Source organism: Podarcis bocagei, assembly GCF_964188305.1.
Source record: "Podarcis bocagei genome assembly, chromosome: 11".
NCBI classification, from domain to species: domain Eukaryota; kingdom Metazoa; phylum Chordata; class Lepidosauria; order Squamata; family Lacertidae; genus Podarcis; species Podarcis bocagei.
In genome coordinates, this window is record NC_138136.1 from 40538317 (window position 1) to 40561454 (window position 23138).

General features: G+C 42.0%; 1 protein-coding gene across 2 annotated transcripts in view; it reads right to left on the minus strand.

The window, feature by feature from the left end:
* Positions 1-23138, minus strand: part of ZSWIM6 (zinc finger SWIM-type containing 6) — a 104915-nt gene that overhangs the window by 30778 nt on the left and 50999 nt on the right. For both annotated transcript variants that reach the window (XM_081212658.1, XM_081212657.1), the window contains exons 3-4: positions 20129-20277; positions 17391-17541 (exon numbers count right to left, since the gene is read on the minus strand). In XM_081212658.1, the coding sequence (XP_081068784.1) occupies positions 17391-17541; positions 20129-20277 (300 nt within the window). The remainder of the gene's footprint in view (positions 1-17390; positions 17542-20128; positions 20278-23138) is intronic.

A 23138-nucleotide genomic window follows, 5' to 3' on the forward strand; every position in this document is an offset into this window, starting at 1 on the left:
AATTTCTGGCAAGATATCAGGAGGACCTACAGAAGGGGACTGTGGACGTACTTGCAGAACAGAGGAGAGCACTGGATATCCTGAATCTCTCGTTTGGACAAAAACCACCACCGTCAGAAGAAGAGCAACAACTTGGAGCTGTTGGAGGAGCCTTAAGAAAATAACAAGATGGCTCTGCAATTCCTTAGTTGGAATTGTAATGGACTGAATGGGCCTTTGAAGAGAAGACAAGTATTTCATATTTTGAACAGAGAACAATTGGATTTGATATGTTTACAAGAAACTCACATAACTAGAGCCCACAGGAGATTACTTACAAATAAAAGGTTAGGACAAGAATTTATCTCATCAGACAAAGTTAAGAAGAGAGGAGTGGTAATATATGTGAAGGAGAAATGGGCTCCAAAAATGATATTTAAAGATGAACAAGGGAGATATCTGGCTGTGGAGATACAAGTACAAGGAGAAAAACTTTTAGTTGTTGGAATTTATGCACCAAATGAAGGCAAATCTGACTTCTTTAAGGGACTTCATGAAACTTTGACGGACTATCTGGATTATAATATGATAATCATGGGAGACATGAATGGCGTGGTCTCCACTAATATGGACAAGGCACAAAGACTAACAGTCACTAAAGAAGGGAGACTCCCCAAGACTTTTTTCGAAATGACAGAAAACATGGACTTGATAGACATTTGGAGAACAAGGAACCCTCTGGAGAGAGAGGGAACCTTCTTCTCCCAAGCAATGATGACCTGGACCAGAATTGATCAAATCTGGGTTACTAGTGGATTGGCTCCAAAGATTAAGAAAGTGGAAATCTGCCCAAAAACTTGCTCCGACCATAACGCCGTGAAGATGGAGATGAAACTCACAATAACCGGTCAATTTAGATGGAGAATGAATGACACCCTCTTTCGAGATAAGGAGATTCTCACGAAGGCCCAAAAGACCTTAAAAGACTATTTTGAAATAAATTTGAGGACAGACGTGGAGAAAAGAGTGATCTGGGACGCAAGTAAAGCTGTTATGAGAGGATTTTTGATTCAACAAAATTCAATAAAGAGGAAAAAACAAAATGAGAAAAAAGAGAAGATCTTGGAAATGATAAAGGAAGGAGAGAGGAAACTAAGAACAAAACCAAAGTCTCAGGACATTTTAAGAGAGATTAAGTTATATCAAACTCAATATATGGAATTGATGAACCAAGAGATTGAATGGAAGATAAAGCAAATGAAACAAAAGACTTTTGAATCAGCAAATAAATGTGGTAAACTTTTGGCATGGCAATTGAAGAAAAGGCAGAAACTAAATACAGTTACAAGCCTAGAGGTCGATGGAAAGAGCATATCTAAACCTAATGAAATTAGAAACTGCTTTTTAAGTTACTTCAAAAAACTTTACACCCAAGGGATTACAAAATATCTCTCAGCAAAGTAAGATGGACTTGAACCAGAGAATCTCAGAACAAGAGATAGAGGCTGCCATTCAGAATATGCAATTGGGCAAATCTCCGGGACCAGATGGACTGACTTCTAGATACTACAAATCGTTGAAGGAATGGTTGATTCAACCATTAAGAGAAGTTTGTAATGAGATCCTTGAAGGAAAAAGGGCACCTGAATCGTGGAAAGAGGCATATATCTCACTCATACCAAAGTCAGAGACTGAAAAGACCCAACTCAAGAACTACCGCCCGATATCACTCCTTAATGTGGATTACAAAATTTTTGCAGACATTTTGGCAAAAAGATTTAAAAGAGTTTTGATGGAGAAGATTCATAAAGACCAAGCAGGCTTTCTCCCTAAAAGACACCTAGCGGACAATGTAAGGAATGTAATAGACATTTTGGAAAAGCTGGAGGTGAATATAAACACTAAAGCAGTATTGATCTTTGTGGACGCGGAGAAAGCCTTTGATAATATCTCTTGGAGTTTTATGAGGAAGAATCTTCATGGGATGGGGGTAGGCCAGGGTTTTGAGAATGGTATGGCTGCAATATATTCCGAACAAAAAGCTAAGCTGATTGTAAATAATGTTGTGACTGAGGAACTTAAGATAGAAAAAGGAACTCGGCAGGGGTGCCCAATTTCCCCATTACTTTTCATTTCGGTTCTGGAGGTGTTGCTGAATATGATAAGAAATGACCAGCAGGTCAAAGGTGTGCAGGTCGGAGCTAAACATTACAAGTTAAGAGCGTATGCAGATGACCTAGTATTGACTTTGCAAGAGCCAAACACTAGTACGAAAAGGGTTTTAGAAATAATTCAACAATTTGGCCAGGTGGCTGGATTTAAGTTGAATAAGCAAAAAACTAAAGTCTTAGGGAAAAACCTAACAGATATGGAAAAGGAGAAATTTCAGGAGGAAACAGGTTTGACAGTGGTTAAGAAAGTCAAATACCTAGGGGTTTATTTAACACCTAAGAATGTTAATTTGTATAAGGACAATTATGAAAAATGTTGGTCAGAGATCAAAAAAGATCTAGAAATATGGTCAAATCTGAAATTGTCAATGTTAGGCCAAATTGCAGTAATTAAAATGAATGTATTGCCTAGAATGTTATTTTTGTTTCAGACCTTGCAGATTCTTGACAAGATGGAATGTTTTAAGAGGTGGCACAAAGACATTTCGAAATTTGTCTGGCAGGGCAAAAAGCCCCGAATTAAATTCAAAATACTGACTGACGCTAAAGAAAGAGGGGGTTTTGCCCTGCCGGACCTAAAATTGTACTATGAGGCAGCAGCGTTTTGCTGGCTGAAAGAATGGATGCTCCTCGAGAACACGGACATCTTGGATCTGGAAGGCTTCAATAATGCTTTTGGTTGGCATGCATATCTTTGGTATGACAAGGTTAACAGTACCTTTAAAAATCACATTGTTAGAAAAGCATTAATTAATGTTTGGATAAGATACAAAGATTTATTGGAAAATAAAACCCCTAGATGGGTGTCACCAGTGGAGGCTAAAGCAGTGAAGAAACTCAATATGGAGGTCGGATGGCCGAAGTATTGGGAAATTTTAGAACAGGATGGAGACAAGTTTAAACTACAAAGTCAGGAGAAATTGAAGCACAAAGTAGAAAATTGGTTTCAATATCGCCAAATAATGGAATTCTTTAAACAGGATAGGAAAATCGGTTTCCAAGTGGAGAAATCAAAACTGGAGACCGAATTGCTAGAACCCAATACTAAGAATTTATCTAGAATGTATAACTTGCTGTTGAAATGGAACACACAGGATGAAACAGTTAAATCTGCTATGATTAAGTGGGCGCAGGATGTTGGGCACAACATTATGTCAGATGACTGGGAATGGTTATGGAACACCGGTATCAAATTTACGGCATGTAATGCCTTAAAGGAAAACATTATGAAAATGGTATACAGGTGGTACATGACCCCAGTCAAGCTGGCAAAAATCTACCATTTGCCCGATAATAAATGTTGGAAATGTAAAGAGACTGAAGGTACTTTTTATCACCTTTGGTGGACATGCCCGAAGATAAAGGCCTTCTGGGAAATGATCTATAATGAAATGAAAAAGGTACTTAAATGTACATTTTCTAAAAAACCAGAGGCCTTTCTCTTGGGCATTGTCGGCCAATTGGTGACAAAGAAAGATAGAAATTTCTTTATGTATGCCACAACAGCAGCAAGAATACTCATCGCAAAGTATTGGAAGACACAAGATTTACCTACTCTGGAAGAATGGCAGATGAAAGTGATGGACTATATGACACTGGCTGAGATGACAGGCAGAATCCGTGACCAACGCAAAGAGATGGTGGAAGAAGAATGGAAAAAATTTAAAAGCTACCTTAAGGACTACTATAAACTTAACGAATGTTAAAATGTTGTGGTTGCTAGAAGTAACAGGGTACAGGGATGTAAGGTTAGATAATAAAGGAGGACTAAGACGACAGAGATTAGAAAGTAACAACTGGGAGTTGCTAGTTCAAATATGGACACTGGGATGCAGAGAGGGGGGGTATGGGGAAGTCCAAGAAAAGAGGTTTATGAAAATATCTTTGAAATTATTTTGTATGTTTGTTTTGTTTTTTTTGTTTGTTTGTTTTTCTTAAAAATGCTGTAAAACCAATAAAAATTTATTAAAAAAAAAAACTAAATAAAGTTTCCAGTGGTCTGAGCGGCAGTGCTTAAATTACCCACACACACTCCACAGGAGTTTCTTGATAGTATAACCATTTAGATTGCATAATTCAGTCAAGTCAGACTTTAGTTTTTCTTGAAGCAGAAAAGTTTGTTTTTGTAGGAATACAAGAAGCTGCCTTATACTGAACTAGACCCACAGGAGCACCTGGGAGGGGGAGTGCAAATCTTCTCAAGATTAATAACAATAATAATTTCCTTATTTACACCCTGCCCATCAGGATCGGTTTCCCCAGCCACTCTGGAAGGCTTCCAGCACAATGAAAACATAATAAAAGGTCAAGCATTAAAAACTTCCAGATACAGAATGAGAATCTACTAGGCCTGTGCATCTTTGTGATCCACCATGCCAAATCCAGCCCATCAGCTGCATGGTGGCTCAACAGAGACTCAATAAGTCCCCTGGATTTGCTGCCTGCCTGGAACAATGAAAACATAAGGGAGAGCGGCTGTCAGGCACCTTGAAGGTCACTGTAAGTGGCTGTGTTAGGCTTCACATTTGTGGAGGCCTGAAATATACACTCAGCTATTTGCAACAGGAGTTCAGCCAACCAGATTACCAGACCCGTAAACTTAGACCTTGTTTAACTACCCGTTATAAGCCCTATTCAGACTTTCTTCACACAGAGGCAAGACACATGGAAGGGGCAGCAGCTATAATGCTGGCTCTGCTTCCTCCCATAGAGGAAAACAATCTGAAAGCAGGAGCAGAAAACCAACCATAAAACTGCAAAAAAAGCATTAACAGCAGGCAAAGAAGTGGAAAAAATACCGGGTGCTTGAAGTGATATTTGTTTCTGGCCCAACATGTTTTGGAACAAATCCTTCATCGGGGGCATATTTTCAGCAGCAATTCTCACCAAACGCACATAGTTTGCTGCTACTGCTTCTCTTTTTGCCTGCCCTCTTTGCATATGCACTTTTAACATGATGTTTACAAAGGAAGACAGGAACTACTGGCTTACATAAGTGGAGATCCCATGCAATCAGAGGTCCCAATTGCATGAAATGCCTACATGTGTGGAGCTGTAGGCAAGCATGCACCCCTTTGCAGATGTCTCTATGCTCAGGATGTCAAATGGCCAGTTATATGGTCTCACATCACCTTCCCCATCTCTTCCTGGGGAAACCCCCAATAGGGCTAGAGAGGTTATCTTCTCTGAACTTTATTAGGGAGGGCCCACACAGAAGCCTCAGTTTCTCACCTATAACACAGGGCAAAAACAAAGTGTTGAAGCACTTGGAAGATTAACAGATTATTCACAGTTTTAAGGATTTGTAGGGTACAGAACATCCCAGATGCTTCCCTTATAAAATAAGTACAAGGATCAAGAGTCCATATATGTAATACTTGTGGTGTGCATTAAACAATACACTGCCACACATCAGAAGCTTTTGATGATAAGTATATCCAGTGAATACACGTGAGCTCACATGTTTCTGGGATATGCAAATACGGTAGGTTTTATGTTAATATTTCACTATGCAATACTAACTTTCCTCTCTTGACAGTGTTATGTCTTCAATGAAACTCACCAGGATTAACTATAACAAAGGCTTACAAGACAGTGTCAGCCCTTGATTTTCAAACTGGTTAGGAGAGTCATGTCTTCACTGACACCCAAATGGTAATACCGCACCATAGCATTGACAAAGAACTGGGGTGAAGAAGTATGCAAGTTTGTGACCCTGGTTTCTTAATGGCTAGGATATTGGCAGTGTTGCAGCTGAAACAGATCAGATTTATATATTTCAGACTAAGAAAGTACTACCAAACAAACAAGATGCATGCTAAAAAAAATATCCTTCCAGTAGCACCTTAGAGACCAACTAAGTTATTGGTATGAGCTTTCGTGTGCATGCACACTTCTTCAGATACCTGGACTTCCATTTCATGCGGCTCAACATGGTGCCTTCCATAGTTCTAGTTACAGGTAGGTAGCCGTGTTGGTCTGCCGCAGTCAAAACAAAATAAAAAAATTCCTTCCAGTAGCACCTTAGAGACCAACTAAGTTATTGGTATGAGCTTTCTTGTACATGCACACTTCTTCAGATACATGCTGTTATCACAGTTTCACTAGAAGATGAGGCAGGCTGTTGAATGCAAGGTATCTTTCAATCTAACCTAACCACCACACCCTCCCTCCCATAAAAATCAAGAGCCCCCAATTGCTATCAAAATAAGCTCTGTCCATTCAATCTAATGTCTACGAAGTCACAGGCCCCACTGGAGAACAATCTAATTAAACCAGTGCCATCATGAACAAAGAATACACAGTCATCATATCTCTGCTGCATTTTCCATGGTAAATCTTGTGAATTTGAGCATGCACTATTGAGGCGGTGGCTATTTTTATTCATAAACATACACCCTCAGTGGAATCTGGTTTTCCGACAGAGCACTCAGTGAAGAACCTGCAATGGCTGCTTTGGTTCTTGGAGTACAGGATGCTTCATTTTGCTCTAATTCATTCTATTACTGAATTAAACTTTGATGTATTGGTCTTGACAAGTGCTTCATGCTGATTGTATTGTGTATGATAGTATAATCACTCCCCATGCATTTCACACTAGCTGGCTGATTAATGCAATAGATTACCTGCAGCACTGATGGCAAGGGGGAATTATGGCCCTTCTGCAAGCTACATTCTGTACATGGTGGTGTTGGGTGGGTGTAACAAAGGAACACAGCACAGAGACGTCCTTAAAGCTTTGCTTCCATTCAAAGAAGGATTTACATCTCAAGGTTGGTTTCGATGTCAACAGAGAAAGGGGGCTAGTCACAGTATTTTAGGCACAGCTCTGCCAATAACCCCACATCTCTATATAACATAGAATGAATACAAATTCCTGTCTCCATGTTCACATCCACCAGGCGCAACATGCCACACTTACACTTCTAGTGCAAGGAATACTTCTTGTAGAACTGCTCTGATTACTTGGCAACTGATGTGGCAAACCTAGGGATGTGATGCTCCAGGTGAAGCTGTTTTCCAAATCAAGTCAATATTATTGCCATCTAAGTCTTGCCCAGAAGGTCACACTCATAAAATTACTAGTGCTAGGTGAAGACTACAAGCAAACTCACACATAGGAATCCAAATCCCCAATCTGTGGTGCTAAGGGTACAGAGGTGCATCTCCACCTGGGCCCACTGGCAGGAGAGCTCTCTTGTGGAGCTCCTTAAAGTACCTGTCCAAACTGCAGGAAGGTGGATGCTACTGCTGTTGGCATCACGGGTGGCAACCAGCAAAACACCCCTCTGAATGGAAATGTGGAGCAAGGAAGGACTCTGGCTGAGCTAAGGAACTTAAAAGGGGTAGAAAAGAATTTCCAGTATGTTTCCACTCTAAGTCCTGACCAGACCTACCTAGCTTCAGCAAGGTTCCTTCCAGGACCTCTACAATGAAAAGAGCCAAAATACATATCGCACACACAACCACCCGCCCTGTAACAACTTCCTAAAACATTTAAATTAGGTGTGGAAAGTCTTCAGGTGTTTATGGTGAAGAGTAAGTAGATGCTACCAGGTTTCAGTTTCTATTGCTCTGCATCAGTATAACCAGCGAAAAGTGCTGTATGTTTATTTCCAAGTCTTGTAAACTGGTTAGGTTATAAAAAGGAAATTATTCTGAATAATTTCTCCCACTTGCCAAGATTAAATGGGGACTATTTTGGAAGTGCAATTAAATGCCATTTAAGTACACAAATACACATGAGAGGTGCTCCAAAAGTTTGATTGTGTGGTACAGTTTGATGCTCTCAGTCCTTTGGACTATTTTAATCTCATATTTAAGTTTTCATAATATGCATTTACAGTGGTGCCCCGCAAGATGAATGCCTCGCAAGATGGAAAACCCGCTAGATGAAAGGGTTTTCCGTTTTTGAGCTGCTTCGCAAGACAAATTTCCCTATGGGCTTGCTTCGCAAGACGAAAACGTCTTGCGAGTGTTGCGATTTTTTTTCGCTTTCCCCCTTTTCTAAGCCACTAAGCTGCTAATAGCCTTTTAGCCGCTAAGCCACTAAGCCTTTAATAGCTGCTAAGCCGCTAAACCGCTAATAGCGCTAATCCGCTAATAGGATTGCTTCGCAAGACGAAAAAACCGCTAGACGAAGAGACTTGCGGAACGGATTAATTTCGTCTTGCGAGGCACCACTGTAGTACCAGTAACACCACCACTTATGACGTGCTCTGGTTTGGAATACCAAGCTATACAGCATGCTTAAAATATGAACCTGCATTATAACAAAATACCATCTGGTAAGGAATCAGCTTAAGTCTTGCTAGACAAGACACATGTGCTGGAGGCCTATTTCACATACTATGTGTGCAAGTACGTACAACAATGTTCCCACCACTCATTTAGGTTTAATCAATTGCAACATGTTACCTTCCCAAGGCAGACATGGGGCATTGACAAGTTGCTCCAAGGTTTTCAGTAATATTTGTGTCTTCCTCTGAAGCAGGTGTTGGGCTTGCTTCAGACTATACTGGAAACCCCTGTTTCCCCTCATGTGAATGTAATGTGGCCAGCCTTGGGCTTGTGCACTCATCCCCTCTCCTGCTCCCTCATGTGTGAGAGGAAGAGACTGAAGGCCTTTGCTTTTGAATGGCAGTTCTTCATCAGAACACACCACAGTTTTGAATCTGAGCATAACCATGGAGAGTAAAAGCAAGATCACAATATACCATAATTCCAAGTTTAGATGCAAACTGTGGTCACTAGTTTAGGAGTCAAAGCTTTTGGACTGCTCCCATGTGAAGTGAGAGGGGTGATTGCACGAGGCTTGACAAAATACATCTTACAATATTAACTTTTCCCAATATAATAATAATAAACAATAATTTTGTTATTATTTGTACCCCACCGATCTGACTCGGTTGCCCCAGTCACTCTGGGCAGCTTCCAGCATACAGTGGTGCCTCGCAAGACGAAATTAATCCGTTCCGCGAGTCTCTTCGTCTAGCGGTTTTTTCGTCTTGCGAAGCAACCCTATTAGCGGCTTAGCGCTATTAGCGGTTTAGCGACTATTAAAGGCTTAGCGGCTAAAAGGCTATTAGCGGCTTAGCGGCTTAGAAAAAGGGGGGGAAGCGGGGAAAAATCGGAACACTTGCAAGACGTTTTCGTCTTGCAAAGCAAGCCCATAGGGAAAATCGTCTTGCGAAGCAGCTCAAAAACTGAAAACCCTTTCGTCTAGCGGGTTTTCCGTCTTGCGAGGCATTCGTCTTGCGGGGCACCACTGTACACAGAAACATTTTAGGAAAGTGTTTCTTTCTGCAGGAACTCCAAGAGAACTGAAGAACTGAGGCAGCAACTCCCACAGGATATCAGCAATGTCTCCTATATTTAAAGGGGAAAATCAATGAGCAATTGCTGCAAGGAGAATGCCAATCTGATGGAACACTGATTTGAGAACACTGCTGAGCAGTAAAAATAAAATAAACTACTTGTGAAACTTGGGGAAACTGTGGTTATTTTGTAGCATAAAAGGCCAAAACTTAACCAAGTGAATAATGGCAAACGAAAGCTAAGAATCTTTCACAAACTATTTTATAATCCATTTCTGCCTCAGATAAGCATAGGCATGCTCTGAACATCTCTCAGTCATTCATTACAGCAGCCATTTGATTCTGGATCCAAACTTTTATTTTTTTAAAGATTTTCTTGTTGATATACATGTCCAAGAGGAGGGGGAGAATAAAATGTTTGTTTTGAAATACAATACTTGTGTGATGTTTCCTCACTCTTAAAATAAGAGGAAGGCTAGAAGAGATAATGAAAATCAGAGATCACACACACACATAAATATCTGATCCTGTAATCTAAGTGTTGACAAGTTGTTGGGCTCCATCACTCCGCCAAGCATAGATATTCCTCTTACAGATTCTTCTGCTTGACTGCTCTCAACAGATAAAGCATCAGAGATTTAATTTAACAGTTTCAGCTTTATTAAGCTGTCACAAGAGCAGCCCCACTTTGATAACAGTAGCTCCACCAATTATGGCTTGGTTTAGGGTTGACAAGTATAATGATTTATTCGTGGCACATGAGAAGCAATAAAAGATTGTTTTGCATTACAACTTTTTTTTAAAAAAGTGTGGACACTTTTTTTTCATTTAATTTGTCACTTAGCTTTTGCTAAGAGGACATTTAAATTGCCATTAAAAGGCAAATGGGGCTTTTAGTTTAAAAACGTAAACCCCCCCACCCAACATTTAAATGATCAGTAATAGTGCAGCGTTCAAGTGGGGAGCGCTTTTGTCTCTCGGGGGATCTCGATGGCAACTTGTGACATTTGTATTCAGGCCCTGTATTATCCATGTGGCTAAAGGGCTTCCAATTTCATATCACAGCCAGGAGCCTGCAGAAAACACCAATTAACTTGCAGATCCCATTTGCTAACAAAACTCATCCTCTTCTCTGTGTCTAGCATCTGACAGTCCTCAGCATTTAATTCCAAAGCACAGCCTTGCAGCAATGTGATCCATGCGCAGAGGTGCAAAGTCAAATCTCTCCCAACCCCCAAATAAACAAAATGTTTTTCATTTGGTCAGCCCCAAAACTACTTGGCCCTAATTTTCTGACAAATGGCTATTAGAGTTGTTCCAAATTTCAAGCTCCAGAGATGCAATGAAAGAGGATAATGTTCCATACTCCACCCCCCACCCCGACCCTGGGAAGGGGAGAGATTGACCAGCTAACAGCCTGAAACAGGCACTAAAAAAGAAATAACATGCACACCACCCCTAATTCCCCCACTTTCGGGGAAAGAGTGATTCAGAATAGACCAAGTATAAAAAGAGTTATCACTTCTTGATATTTTGGCTTCTTGCCAACTGACAGGTTGGCAATATGAGCTCAGTCCGCTTGCTCCAGTACAGTGGTACCTTGGGTTACATACGCTTCAGGTTACATACGCTTCAGGTTACAGACTCCGCTAACCCAGAAATAGTGCTTCAGGTTAAGAACTTTGCTTCAGGATGAGAACAGAAATTGTGCTCCGGCGGTGCGGCGGCAGCAGGAGGCCTCATTAGCTAAAGTGGTGCTTCAGGTTAAGAACAGTTTCAGGTTAAGTACAGACCTCCGGAAAGAATTAAGTACTTAACCCGAGGTACCACTGTATAAGGATAGTTGTATAAACTGCTTTCCAAAACCATGTTCGGTCACAGGGTGGTCTTAAAAATATTTAGTTGGCACAGTGACTACATACACCAGGCAAAATCCTGCAAACAGTAAACTTACTGTTAAAACTCCGAATCAATCCTAGTTGAATCTTAGGTGTGAACAACTACTGCATTTGTAATTACCAATGTGGTCAAATGTTTGCTTTGTAAGGGAGAGCTGACCCATATCACAGTCTATTGTGTAAATGTGTGATGTTAATTCTGGAAAATGTGGATTTCAAAATAATCACCACCACTTCCCCTTGGTTAGTTTTCGCTTGTTTGATGCATCTTTCAAATGTAAATGAACATCTCTTGCAAAACAAGGACACTTTCCCTTATCTTAATGGGCCATCCTGTCAGCTAGACCTTTTTTTGGCCTTAGAAAGGATCCTAACTGGGGAAGTCCTTTGTAGTCGCTATTAGCATACTAAGTGAGGTGTAGTAGTCAAAGGAAGTACTGTCTGCTTCCCACCTGAATTTGGGATTCTTGCTAGTGTTGGCTGGCTCTCAATTAGCATCTAAAGTTAGCTCAGCCTTCCAGAAAAGTTCTAGAAAGGAAATCCCTCTTTTTAAAAAGCATCCTCATTAAAAGGTGGCTTGCTCCAGATTAGGGGGAAAAACATTAGCCGAATCTGTGGGATCGAGAGGAATTCCTTTCCATGTGTCAGTTGAAGATGCACTTCTCAAAGCCAAAGAAGTAGTTAAGACACTAGGTTTGGCCTGTGAACCATACAGGTATGAGCCTGGGTATAGATGTAAACTTTCTTTTTTGCTATCTGGAAGATACCAAAGAGCATTGAGCATTAGCAATCTGTACTTATCACAATGAAAACCTTTGTTTTAAAAAGCTGGAGGGTGATATATGTAGTGGGTTCAGGGAGAAGGGTGGGAAGGCTTTAGAAGTGCCCAGAGTAATCAGATATTTTCCAAGGAGAAGCCCTCCTCAGGAACTCTTCTGAGGGCAGCTGTCACTTTGAAGCCGGATAGTCTAACATCTAGGAACTGGTGGCAGCTAAATTGAACTGAGGCACAGCCTGGAAGAGTAACTTTTAATGGAACGCACATGTCCTTGTGCAAGAGGGGTTAAGTAAACCTTCTCAGATGTGTCTTTCCATTGCCCTGGCTCACAAACAGGATAACTAAAATATAATCGATGCACGCTCTCTCTATATATATAAAATCAGCAGACCAACGAACCAAACAAACAAACTTCTGCAAACTTCCCACTGAATTGTGCTAGCATCTTTGAGGTCAAAAGCTTTTCCAAATCTGACTGGAAAATCACTTGTAGCTTAATGGTGAACTTTGGACACAATGGAGATGTAAAATATTTGGATTATCATAAAAGATGCAAGAGAAATTATTAACAAGGGAATGGAAGAAGTCCAAGAGATTCCTTGGAATCTTGTTTTCACATTGTATGTTTGATATATGACTAAAATTTTAATCTGAAAAACCAAATTATTATTATTATTATTATTATTATTATTATTATTATTATTAAGCTTTTCCAAATCTGACTTGCTTCCAAACTGGGCCAAAGAAGAATTAGTTAACATTGGATGAATACTTCATTTGCCACCTACTCTTCTCCTTACCTCTGGTTTGCTATTGGCAACATTTAGTGGGATTTCCAGCTGCGGGTTCACTTCAGCCCTTGAGATATATGGGATCAGTGCACTCCGCCACCTTAGTAACTGAGACAGGCTTCCCCCTCCTGCATGCACTTACTGCATGGGCTTGAATTGACAATTTCAAATTCAGGGGTAACAGGCAATTTTACGAGAGGACTAGCCCTATACTAAATTATTAACCCTGTGGTTGCTTAGGCTTTGATTAAGTATGCATTACTCAGCTGAGCATCAAGGACTGCTGTGGGAAAACTAGAGCTGGCCAGTGGATCCTGACATCCCCCAAGCCCCTGTGGCCACTCTGATAGAAGTCATGGACTGGTTGAATGCAGAGGAATGGTGGGAGGAACTGGTGAACCCCCAAGGGAAGAAGGCTCAGAGCCCAATACTGTGTTTCTTCAGTTTTTGGAAAAGGAGAAACGCACCGACCAACCACCTGGTCAACCTTTATCGCTTAAGGACAGACACTTCAACTGACCCTGGCACAACCTTTGTTTTCAGATGAGAATGTAAACCACATAATAAGGGAACAACTATATTGAGGGCTGTGTATCTGGACAACTATTTTGAGGATTGCATTTACAGATTTGAGAGATGATTTTGGGCATGATTACATTAAATTAATATACAGATTGTCCAACTGAGCTTTGTCGTACTCATATCCAGGCCTTTACCAGTTTCAGGCAATTCTGCCACATAGGACACAGAAGGAAGGAGAAACATACCGTATTTTTCGCCCTATAAGACGCACTTTTCCCCCTCCAAAAATGAAGGGGAAATGTGGGTGCGTCTTATGGGGCGAATGCAGGCTTTCGCTGAAGCCTGGAGAGCGAGAGCGGTAGGTGCGCACCGACCCCTCTCGCTCTCCAGGCTTCGCGGACCTCTCCCCAAGCAGCGGGAATGCTCCCGCTGCTTGGGGAGAGTTGCCGGCATCCCGAAGCCTGCGCGCGCTGATCCCAGCGCCTGCAGGCTTCGCGGATCTCTCCGCAAGCAGCGGGAACGTTCCCGCTGCTTGGGGAGAGTTGCAGGCATCCCGAAGCCTGCCCGCGCTGATCCCAGCGCCTGCAGGCTTCGCGGATCTCTCCGCAAGCAGCGGGAACGTTCCCGCTGCTTGGGGAGAGTTGCCGGCATCCCGAAGCCTGCGCGCGCTGATCCCAGCGCCTGCAGGCTTCGCGGATCTCTCCGCAAGCAGCGGGAACGTTCCCGCTGCTTGGGGAGAGTTGCAGGCATCCCGAAGCCTGCCTGCGCTGATCCCAGCGCCTGCAGGCTTCGCGGATCTCTCCGCAAGCAGCGGGAACGTTCCCGCTGCTTGGGGAGAGTTGCAGGCATCCCGAAGCCTGCCCGCGCTGATCCCAGCGCCTGCAGGCTTCGCGGATCTCTCCGCAAGCAGCGGGAACGGTCCCGCTGCTTGGGGAGAGTTGCAGGCATCCCGAAGCCTGCCCGCGCTGATCCCAGCGCGTGCAGGCTTCGCGGATCTCTCCGCAAGCAGCGGGAACCACCGCTGGGCTCCCACGGCTTGCAGAGAGCTGCCTGTTTGCGGGCTGGGGTCGGGGGAAGCTCGGGCTGCCCCAGCCCCGCGCCTGGGGGGGAAATAATTTTTTCCCTTTATTTCCCCCCCAAAAAACTAGGTGCGTCTTATGGGCCGGAGCGTCTTATGGGGCGCAAAATACGGTAGTTGCCTATCATCCGCTACTGGACAGAGCTTCAGACCCCAAGTGACCTCATGTAGTTATGAACTAACACTAGAGATAAGATGGAAGTCCACAACACAACTGGAGCAGCACTCCCAGCACAAACTGAAACAGCCCTACTTGGCAGAAGTGGAGCCACTGCAGAATGGGATGTTCTATTCCTAACCTACACAAGGAGTCCAGAAGGCCACCGTGGTTGATGGCACTGAAAACCATCAAGAGAATCCAACAGGATTCTCTACTATTCTACAAGTGTGGCCTGTTCACGGCGATCAGAGTAATTTCTATCCTGAAACTAGGTTTGAAATGGATTTAGATTATCAGTTTCATCCAAATATGCCTGCTTATAGCCATATTCACCAAAAATAAGTTTGCGAGAAGACATTTCTTTGATAGATTGCACTGCCGCCTCCTTCAAAGCGGTAGTGAAGGGCTCATATTAACCAGCACAGAATCCAATAGCCTCTCCTGCCAAACTTACATTAGGCAGGATGGGCATGGGTCAAATGAGCAAGCAGCAATGTCAACAGCTCCAAACACTTGATCCACATCATGAGGCGTCAACAACTGAAATTCATCCAATAAATCTGATGAGGAGGCGCTGGACATTTCTGCTCTAATTCCTGCTACTAAAGTGGAATGCAAGAAAGAATTATTTGAGTTATTTGATCTACAAAGCACTCTGCAAAACTGTTCCCAGCCCACCACTGAAGGTTCTAAAGCCCCATAAAAACGCACATTATACTGGAGCAATGCCTTCACCACTCAGTATCTGTGCAATCTCCAGCAGACATTTTTGGAACACACTCTCAGTGAGGGCAGAGAAAGATCACTGTCATAGCACAAGCCTTCAAACTGGCTCCAATCCATGTTCAGTCAAGACTGGCCATTTATCCAGTACTTACTGATTTTATTTCATAAAATTTATACACCGCTTGATTGTAAAACCAAACAAACAAACCCTCAAAGCAGTTTGCACATTTGTACTCTAAGAGATGACTGTTTGCCCTCACTTCCCTGTACACGTGTGGGATCCGGAAAGAAGAGCCACTGTGTAAACTCCCCAAGTTCACTATTCAAAGAGCTTCAAAACAGCAGTTTGGGGCTAGCGTAAAACCATCCAGATCAATTTGCCTTTGAAAGTCCACTAACACTGAGGAGGTTACAGGGATATATGCTCTAACCTTAGCAAGGTAAGTAATCTGTTCTAAGCAAGGTAAGTAATATTTTCTAAGCAAAGTTGTTAGAGGCTTCCTCATACATGGATTCTCCTATCTTGTCTATTACAGAACACAACATCCACACGGGGGACACAGCCATGGTTGCTATGAAATCCTGGGCAAGGCTTGCAAAGGCGACCCCAGAGTGACGCTGAAGCCCCCAAAGTCCTCAGTACCATACTTTCAGCTTCAAGTGTGAACATACAAAATGGATTGCAGAAAGGAGATCGAACCCTTATAGACCACAGCAACCCTCTCCCTCCACTAACTACCCCAGAACTGAGAATATCCAGCTGTCAGCTACCGGGTCCAAACAGCTCTCCCTTCTCATCCAGCCAGATCCCTATAACATGCACAGGGTCATTATTAAATATAGTTCGTCCAGAAGAATGCTGATGGAATGCGTCACAAGGATTCCCTTACTGATTGCTTGTCTACGCGGAAGATAAACTGAAATAGCTGCAGCTTGCAATTCGCACCTCTGGACCTTTCAGTGTTATATTCATTTCATACCAAGCAATGTAAAAATATGGCACCCCTATTCCAAAATACATGACGCACCAAAATAACACTAGGTGTGAATTACAACCGTGGCAGTTATTTTAGTTCCAGTTTCCATTAAGGTAGATTAAGATACTCACAGCATATGGACCCTTCTTTTTTAAAAAATAAAAAATAAAATAAATACAGGCAGATTCCCAGCTTTGCATTCTTTTGATTTTCAAGCAGACGATCATACTTGTCCTGGGACAAACTTCAGTATGAAGTTCAGCTGCTATTACCAGCTGAAGCCAACAAGTACTACTATACTCTTCATTCCAAAGATCATTTGTGCAAACTCAGCAGCTCTTAAATACACAAGGCCAGAGAAGAGTTTGATTAAGGCACTGAGCAAGTGGTCTAATTTGGAAAATGAACCTCCACCACCCAGATCACTTAACAGCGTTTTCATCTTCCTGCCTTCCTACTACCCCTCAAACCTAAGCATGGCACAAAAATGAGCCACATTATATTAAACAGCCCATGTAAACATACCAGCTTGACTAAACTGTGAACTCAGGGACCCGGGTGTACACTATACCATCTGTCAAGCTTAAACAGAGGGCCACACAATTTTCCGCACCAAACGAAAACTGATTACTGAAGCAGTATGTCCTTTCATAGACATTTCAGAATTGAGAGATAGGCAGACCTAAGCACAAAGGTAAACATTTACTATTAATAGCCCGCAAACCTAGCTTTTGTTAATACAATGGATTACTTATTACCTAGGAAGTGTTTATATTCCAGCTCTTACTATTAAACATGTCATGTAGTAGTTATTTTTGGCTGAACGTCCTTGGGTTTAGCAAAAATGCACCGCTTTTGCCCATGAAAACAAAGTGCCCAGACTGCCATATTTCCCAAAGGTTGGCAATTATTCCAGGCTCCTTTAACAAGAGCCAACACCTCTTAACACACAGTGTTTCCTTCACTTCAAAATCTGCTAGAGAGTTGCTTTTACCTAGTTCATCCCAGAGCTGCCTATACTTGTCTGTCATTGCAGTTCCCTGTTGCCTCCAGAGTGACAGGCGAGGGTCAGCCATGAACTGTTCCGTTATCAATGTCAACATCCGAGCACCGTTCGAATCTCTCATCTTTAACATCTCTCGAACCTAGGGTAGAAAATATCAAAGCAACAGAAACAAAATAATAGGTTAGGTGCCCAAAATAAAACATGCTATCCTCTGAAAATGAAAAAAGGGGGGAGGGAGAAATTGGAAGAAAATCACAAACAGTAAAATGGAGAACTAATGGAGATAAAGGTCACTGGAAGTATGAGTTTAGTTATGGAACAGCAGATACTGTTGATTTGTACCAACTGAGAGGAAAAGTTGTAATCCAACTTAGAAGTATGCAATGTACTGGAAAGTAGGCAAATATAAAAGACAACTTCAAGTGTTGAAAATATAAGGAGCCACTATCTTATATCTCATACTGAGATATGGGGAATTGTGTTTTCGTATGGAGTTTTCAATGTGATCATCCTCTAGATTCAACGTTTTGACTCTCCAATTACACAAAAAGAAGGCCAATGACAGGGAAATGAATTTGTTTTTAACATGATAGCAGCATACCTAACATTACTGGAAATGAACAAAATACGCCAAATGTGGGAGGAATACAATATTCATATACAATGTTATGAGCCGCCACCATCACATCAAATACAGAATTAATACACATGGAAGGAGAGTAGATAGATGGTACTAATAAGCTGCACTGATGAATGTGCAGAATACAAAAAAACCCTCACGTTAAAGTATGAACATTCATCCTGATATTCACATACGAACTAATTTTTCTTTGTGCAATTATGCTACCTAGATAGTAATGTATAAGCAAATGTACACAGAATCATAGAATGAGCAAATGTACATAGAATAATAGAATTGCAGAGTTGGAAGGGATCCCAAGAGTCATCTAATCAAATCCCCTGCAATGAAGGAATCTGAATTGAAGCATCAATAACAGATGGCCAGCCAACCTCTGCTTAAAAACCTCCAAGGAAAGAGAGTCTACCACCTCTCATGGGAGTCTAATTCCACTGTCAAACAGCTCTTACTGTCAGAAAGTTATTCCTGTTGTTTAGTCGGAATCTCCTTTCTTGTAACTTGAAGCCATTGGTTTGGGTCCTGGCCTCCAAAGAAAAAAAGCTTGCTCCTTCTTACATGTGACAGTCCTTTAGATATTTGAAGATGACTATCATTTCTCCTCTCAGTCTCCTCTTTTCCAGGCTAAACATACCTCAGCAGCTCCTGGTTGGACTGGAATATGTATTTTAATATGAAAAAGTACAGGAAATTAATCCTCATAATATTGGGAGGAAATTTGTGCTTTTTCATGCCATCTCAAAGGTACTATGCATTGGAAGAATCATTCTTTGAGACACATAATCGACACATCTTGTCCTCTTACAGCTTAAGTGCATCAGTGTCCCAAGTTTCCTTATGACATACTGGGAAAAGAACACACTCCTGTGTTGTGTTGTTTTGGACCTGTTTTGTGTTTGTTTTGTTTTGTTTTATACTTCCTACCCTCTCCTCCCACATTTGTCCTTTGGGTTCTGTATATTTTAACATCCATTTCAAATACTGGGTTGAAGGAGAAATAGGTGTCTTTGCAGGCTTCTGTCAGTCTGTTCAGTGCGACTGGTGCCCTGTTTCAGCTGCAAGGCACACACTGATCTGGGACAGGTCTGCTGCCTCCACTCTGTCTTGACATTACGTTATTCTAACACCAGCAACCTGCAGCTTTAACTGCCTCTGCCCCAGTTCCATGCAAAGAATTGAGCTTAATTTCAGGCTCCTACTTGGCTCTTGACTCCAGACTTCAACATCCCAGTCTGGACTGAGTCAACTATGCCAGCCTTTCAAGCAGATGACAAGTGTTCCAATTTTCTACCGTTAGTTTCTACTTGTGCCACATTTCTAAACCTTAGTGCAGAAAAAATATGATGTTCCTGTATAAACCTGTTAATAAAAGCATGGAACAGCATGCAAATGTCTGTTAAGATGGCCACCAAAGACTCATCCCTGCAGCTGTCGCACTTAGGCTGTTGGCAACACAGTGACCTAGGGGGAGAACTTCCATCTTACTTAGCCCAGCTCAAAACCTTCCCATTACCTGGAGAGTGAGAGCTAGCATGGGTTGGCCTGGACTATTGTTTTCAACACCAGCTACCTCAAACATCCAGAACAAAAAAAAAAAAAGCCAGTCTCGTAAATGATTCCGCTTTCATACTAAAACTTCTCACTTGAATGTACTAATTCTTCAGTGCAAGCTCAAAACATGTGGAAAGTCATGAGTCAGGCTTCAAAGCTGCAAGCTTCTAAAAAAATATTTGTGGGGTACACTGCATGTCTTTCTTTGAGTCCTAAAAACACATCACAGCCACATTTTCCTAGCAACAAAGAGTGTTGGATTTATTTTTGAAAGCCCTTGTATTCCCCATTTAGCAGTTGGGGGCTTTACATACACTGACACCAAAACCACTAGTAGCCTGAAAAACAACTGATTTTAAGTCACATTGACTTGCACTCCTCCACAGGAGACCACTTAGTAGTAATACCGAACAGTGTTCCAATAAGCAAACAGGGACATCATTAAGGAAGAAGCAAGCCAATTGAAAGGGCCTACTTGAAAACAGGCGGTGTGTGGATGGAGCATTCATGGCAGCCACAAATATTCCTTCCTACCTACCTTTGCAAAAAGCAAATTGAGTTGCTTCCCTGATCCATGGTATCCACCCTGGGAGAGGAAGAGTTTAACCTGTTCCTGGACTTGCTCTTCATCCAGATGCCAGCAGTTTTCATCATCTATGCTAGCACCAGCTGTTGGATCAGGAGCACCTACAACCACAATAGAAAAATTATACATATATACACAGAGAGGGGGGGGGAGTGGTATTCTTGGTGCATGGGGATCAAGCTGTTCCCATTCAAAATATGGTGAAGTTATGAGTGATTTCTTATTATAATCTCTGTTGTGGTTGCAGTCATGGGTGCTGAATTCTAGCTACCGGCTCTATACAATCAGGCCACTGTACACAGACATAGTGGCTTTTAACACACCAAGTGACTGGAGAGGCATGTTTAAAAGAAAAAGAAAATCAGCCTGCCTGCATGCAACCTCAGAACACAGAGCCAATGTTTTAAAAAGGTGAACACATGCAACAGCCTGATATAGAACAACTGTACAGGGTCACTGCTTGAGTACATGCTTTGCAGGTTCAGCCTCCAGAATCTCAGCTTAAAAGTCTTTCAAGTCTAAGAAAGGTCTATGCCCAAGATCTTAGAGAGCCAGTGGTATGACTCTGTATAAGATCACCACCTTATGTTTGTTATGCTTGATATGGATTAACAGCTGGGGATACTGGCAAACACTGAAAAAGCCAAAGAAAACATGCATAGTCTCTTTTCTTAGTTAAAATGGATTTGCAAGTTAAAGGGTCTTTTCACAGCCAGTAATCACCCTCATTAAGCACACACTTGGACAAAGAGCCTTTCATAGTATTGATCTGTCATTGGACACACCATTTATATGGATACACCTCTCACCAACATTTTATGTAGCCATATTTATAGTCCCCTTTTCCCCAAGGACCTTCCCCCTTTTCAATCTCAAATTCTTTAGTGCTTTTAAAAACCTTTTGTACTGTTCTTGTTCTTTTCTGGTTTCAAACCTGGATTTATCCTGCTGCTAATTTTATTCTGTTTTTGATTTTACGCTTACATTTTATTGCCTTTTTTAAGCATAAATCTATAATACTGTAATCAAAACACTATGCGTTGTTCTTCCCCATGTATCCTCACAACCAACCTACAAGAGGCTGAGAATTGCCCCAGGCCACCCAACGAGTGGTATGGCCAAGTGGGGATTTGAACATGGATCCCTCTGGCCTTAGTCCAAACAGCACTCTCTAACTCACAGGCCAAAAGCCACATTCAAGTGTAAGCTACTAGTACCAACTTTTTAAAAACAAACAAAAACCTGGATATTTTAAGCACAATGTTCCAACCATTTGCACAACATATCTGTCGTAATTTGGCAGACAACTGTTGCACTCGCTTCGAAACTCACTGAAGAGCATCAAAGGCCAGATGTCACCAGAAACACTGAGGACCAAACACTTGAGACTTCAAGACAGTTCTTGACCCTCTTCATATAAGAAAATGAAACTAGGCTTTCTCCAAACAACGTAGTCAGCACCCATTTCAAACATGGTAACAATTCCTGTTTAAGGCTTTATATATAGTGTTCCCAATTAACCGCCTTCAGAATCAAAAAAGCACATCTAAAGGCATAAACAAACTTGTTTAAAAGTCATCTCCCCTTTTGTGGCATTGAAAGGGACGCGGGTGGCGCTGTGGGTTAAACCACAGAGCCTAGGACTTGCTGATCAGAAGGTCAGTGGTTCATAGAATCATAGAATCATAGAATCATAGAGTTGGAAGAGACCACAAGGGCCATCGAGTCCAACCCACTGCCAAGCAGGAAACACCATCAGAGCACTCCTGACATATGGTTGTCAAGCCTCTGCTTAAAGACCTCCAAAGAAGGAGACTCCACCACACTCCTTGGCAGCAAATTCCACTGTCGAACAGCTCTTACTGTCAGGAAGTTCTTCCTAATGTTTAGGTGGAATCATCATAACGGGGTGAGCTCCTGTTGCTCAGTCCCTGCTCCTGCCAACCTAGCAGTTCGAAAGCACGTCAAAGTGCAAGTAGATAAATAGGTTCCCGCTCCGGTGGGAAGGTAAATGGTGTTTCTGTGTGCTGCTCTGGTTCGCCAGAAGCGGCTTAGTCATGCTGGCCACATGACCCGGAAGCTGTACACTGGCTCCCTGGGCCAATAAAGCGAGATGACTGCCGCAACCCCAGAGTCGGTCACGACTGGACCTAATGGTCAGGGGTCCCTTTACCTTTAATTAACTGCCTTCAGAATCAAACAAGCACATCTAAAGGCATAAACAAACTTGTTTAAAAGTTCTCTCCCCTTTTGTGGCATTTTAAGACATTTTTAATGCATGCCATCAGTATATACTTGATGCAACTTGAAAGTTGTCCAAAAACATTTCTTTAAGGGAAGCCATGGTAACAAGGCACTATAACACCAGAGACTGATACTACTTTGCAAATAGTTGAAAACAAGTAATTGCTCCAGTACAAGTGTGGATAAACAGCAGCAAAATATGTATGTGACAGCAAGCTGTGCTCTTGCACAGTTGGCATAAAATACTTAGAACTATAGGACTAGATATGGCAATCATCATGTTGGCACAATACCAAAGATATTAAATTGTTGTGTTGGTTTCCTGTACCACCTTCTAAGAGGCTCAGATTGGCACATGTGGCTTCCATACATCTCCCATAGAACAGACTCACCTGGCCAGGAACCAAGAACTGCTTAGCTTTGGGCAGGAACCGCATCATGTATCTTCATAATGTTGTCTGAGATTATGCTGCAGTAACTTGCAAGTGTATGGAACCAGTGTGTGGAAGATAGGCAATATATAAAGATGCCATTGGATTGTTAAGAAATCTTTGTACTGGAAACTGGTTTTTCTAGAAAAAAACATTGCATGTTCACAAGTATGTTGCAAGATGACCTCAGAGGTTCCTCCCAAGTCTATTACTCTATACTGTATTGAAAACACTAGGCTGAAGGCTCATTCACAAAACTTGTTCTAGGTAAACAAGCAAACAAACAC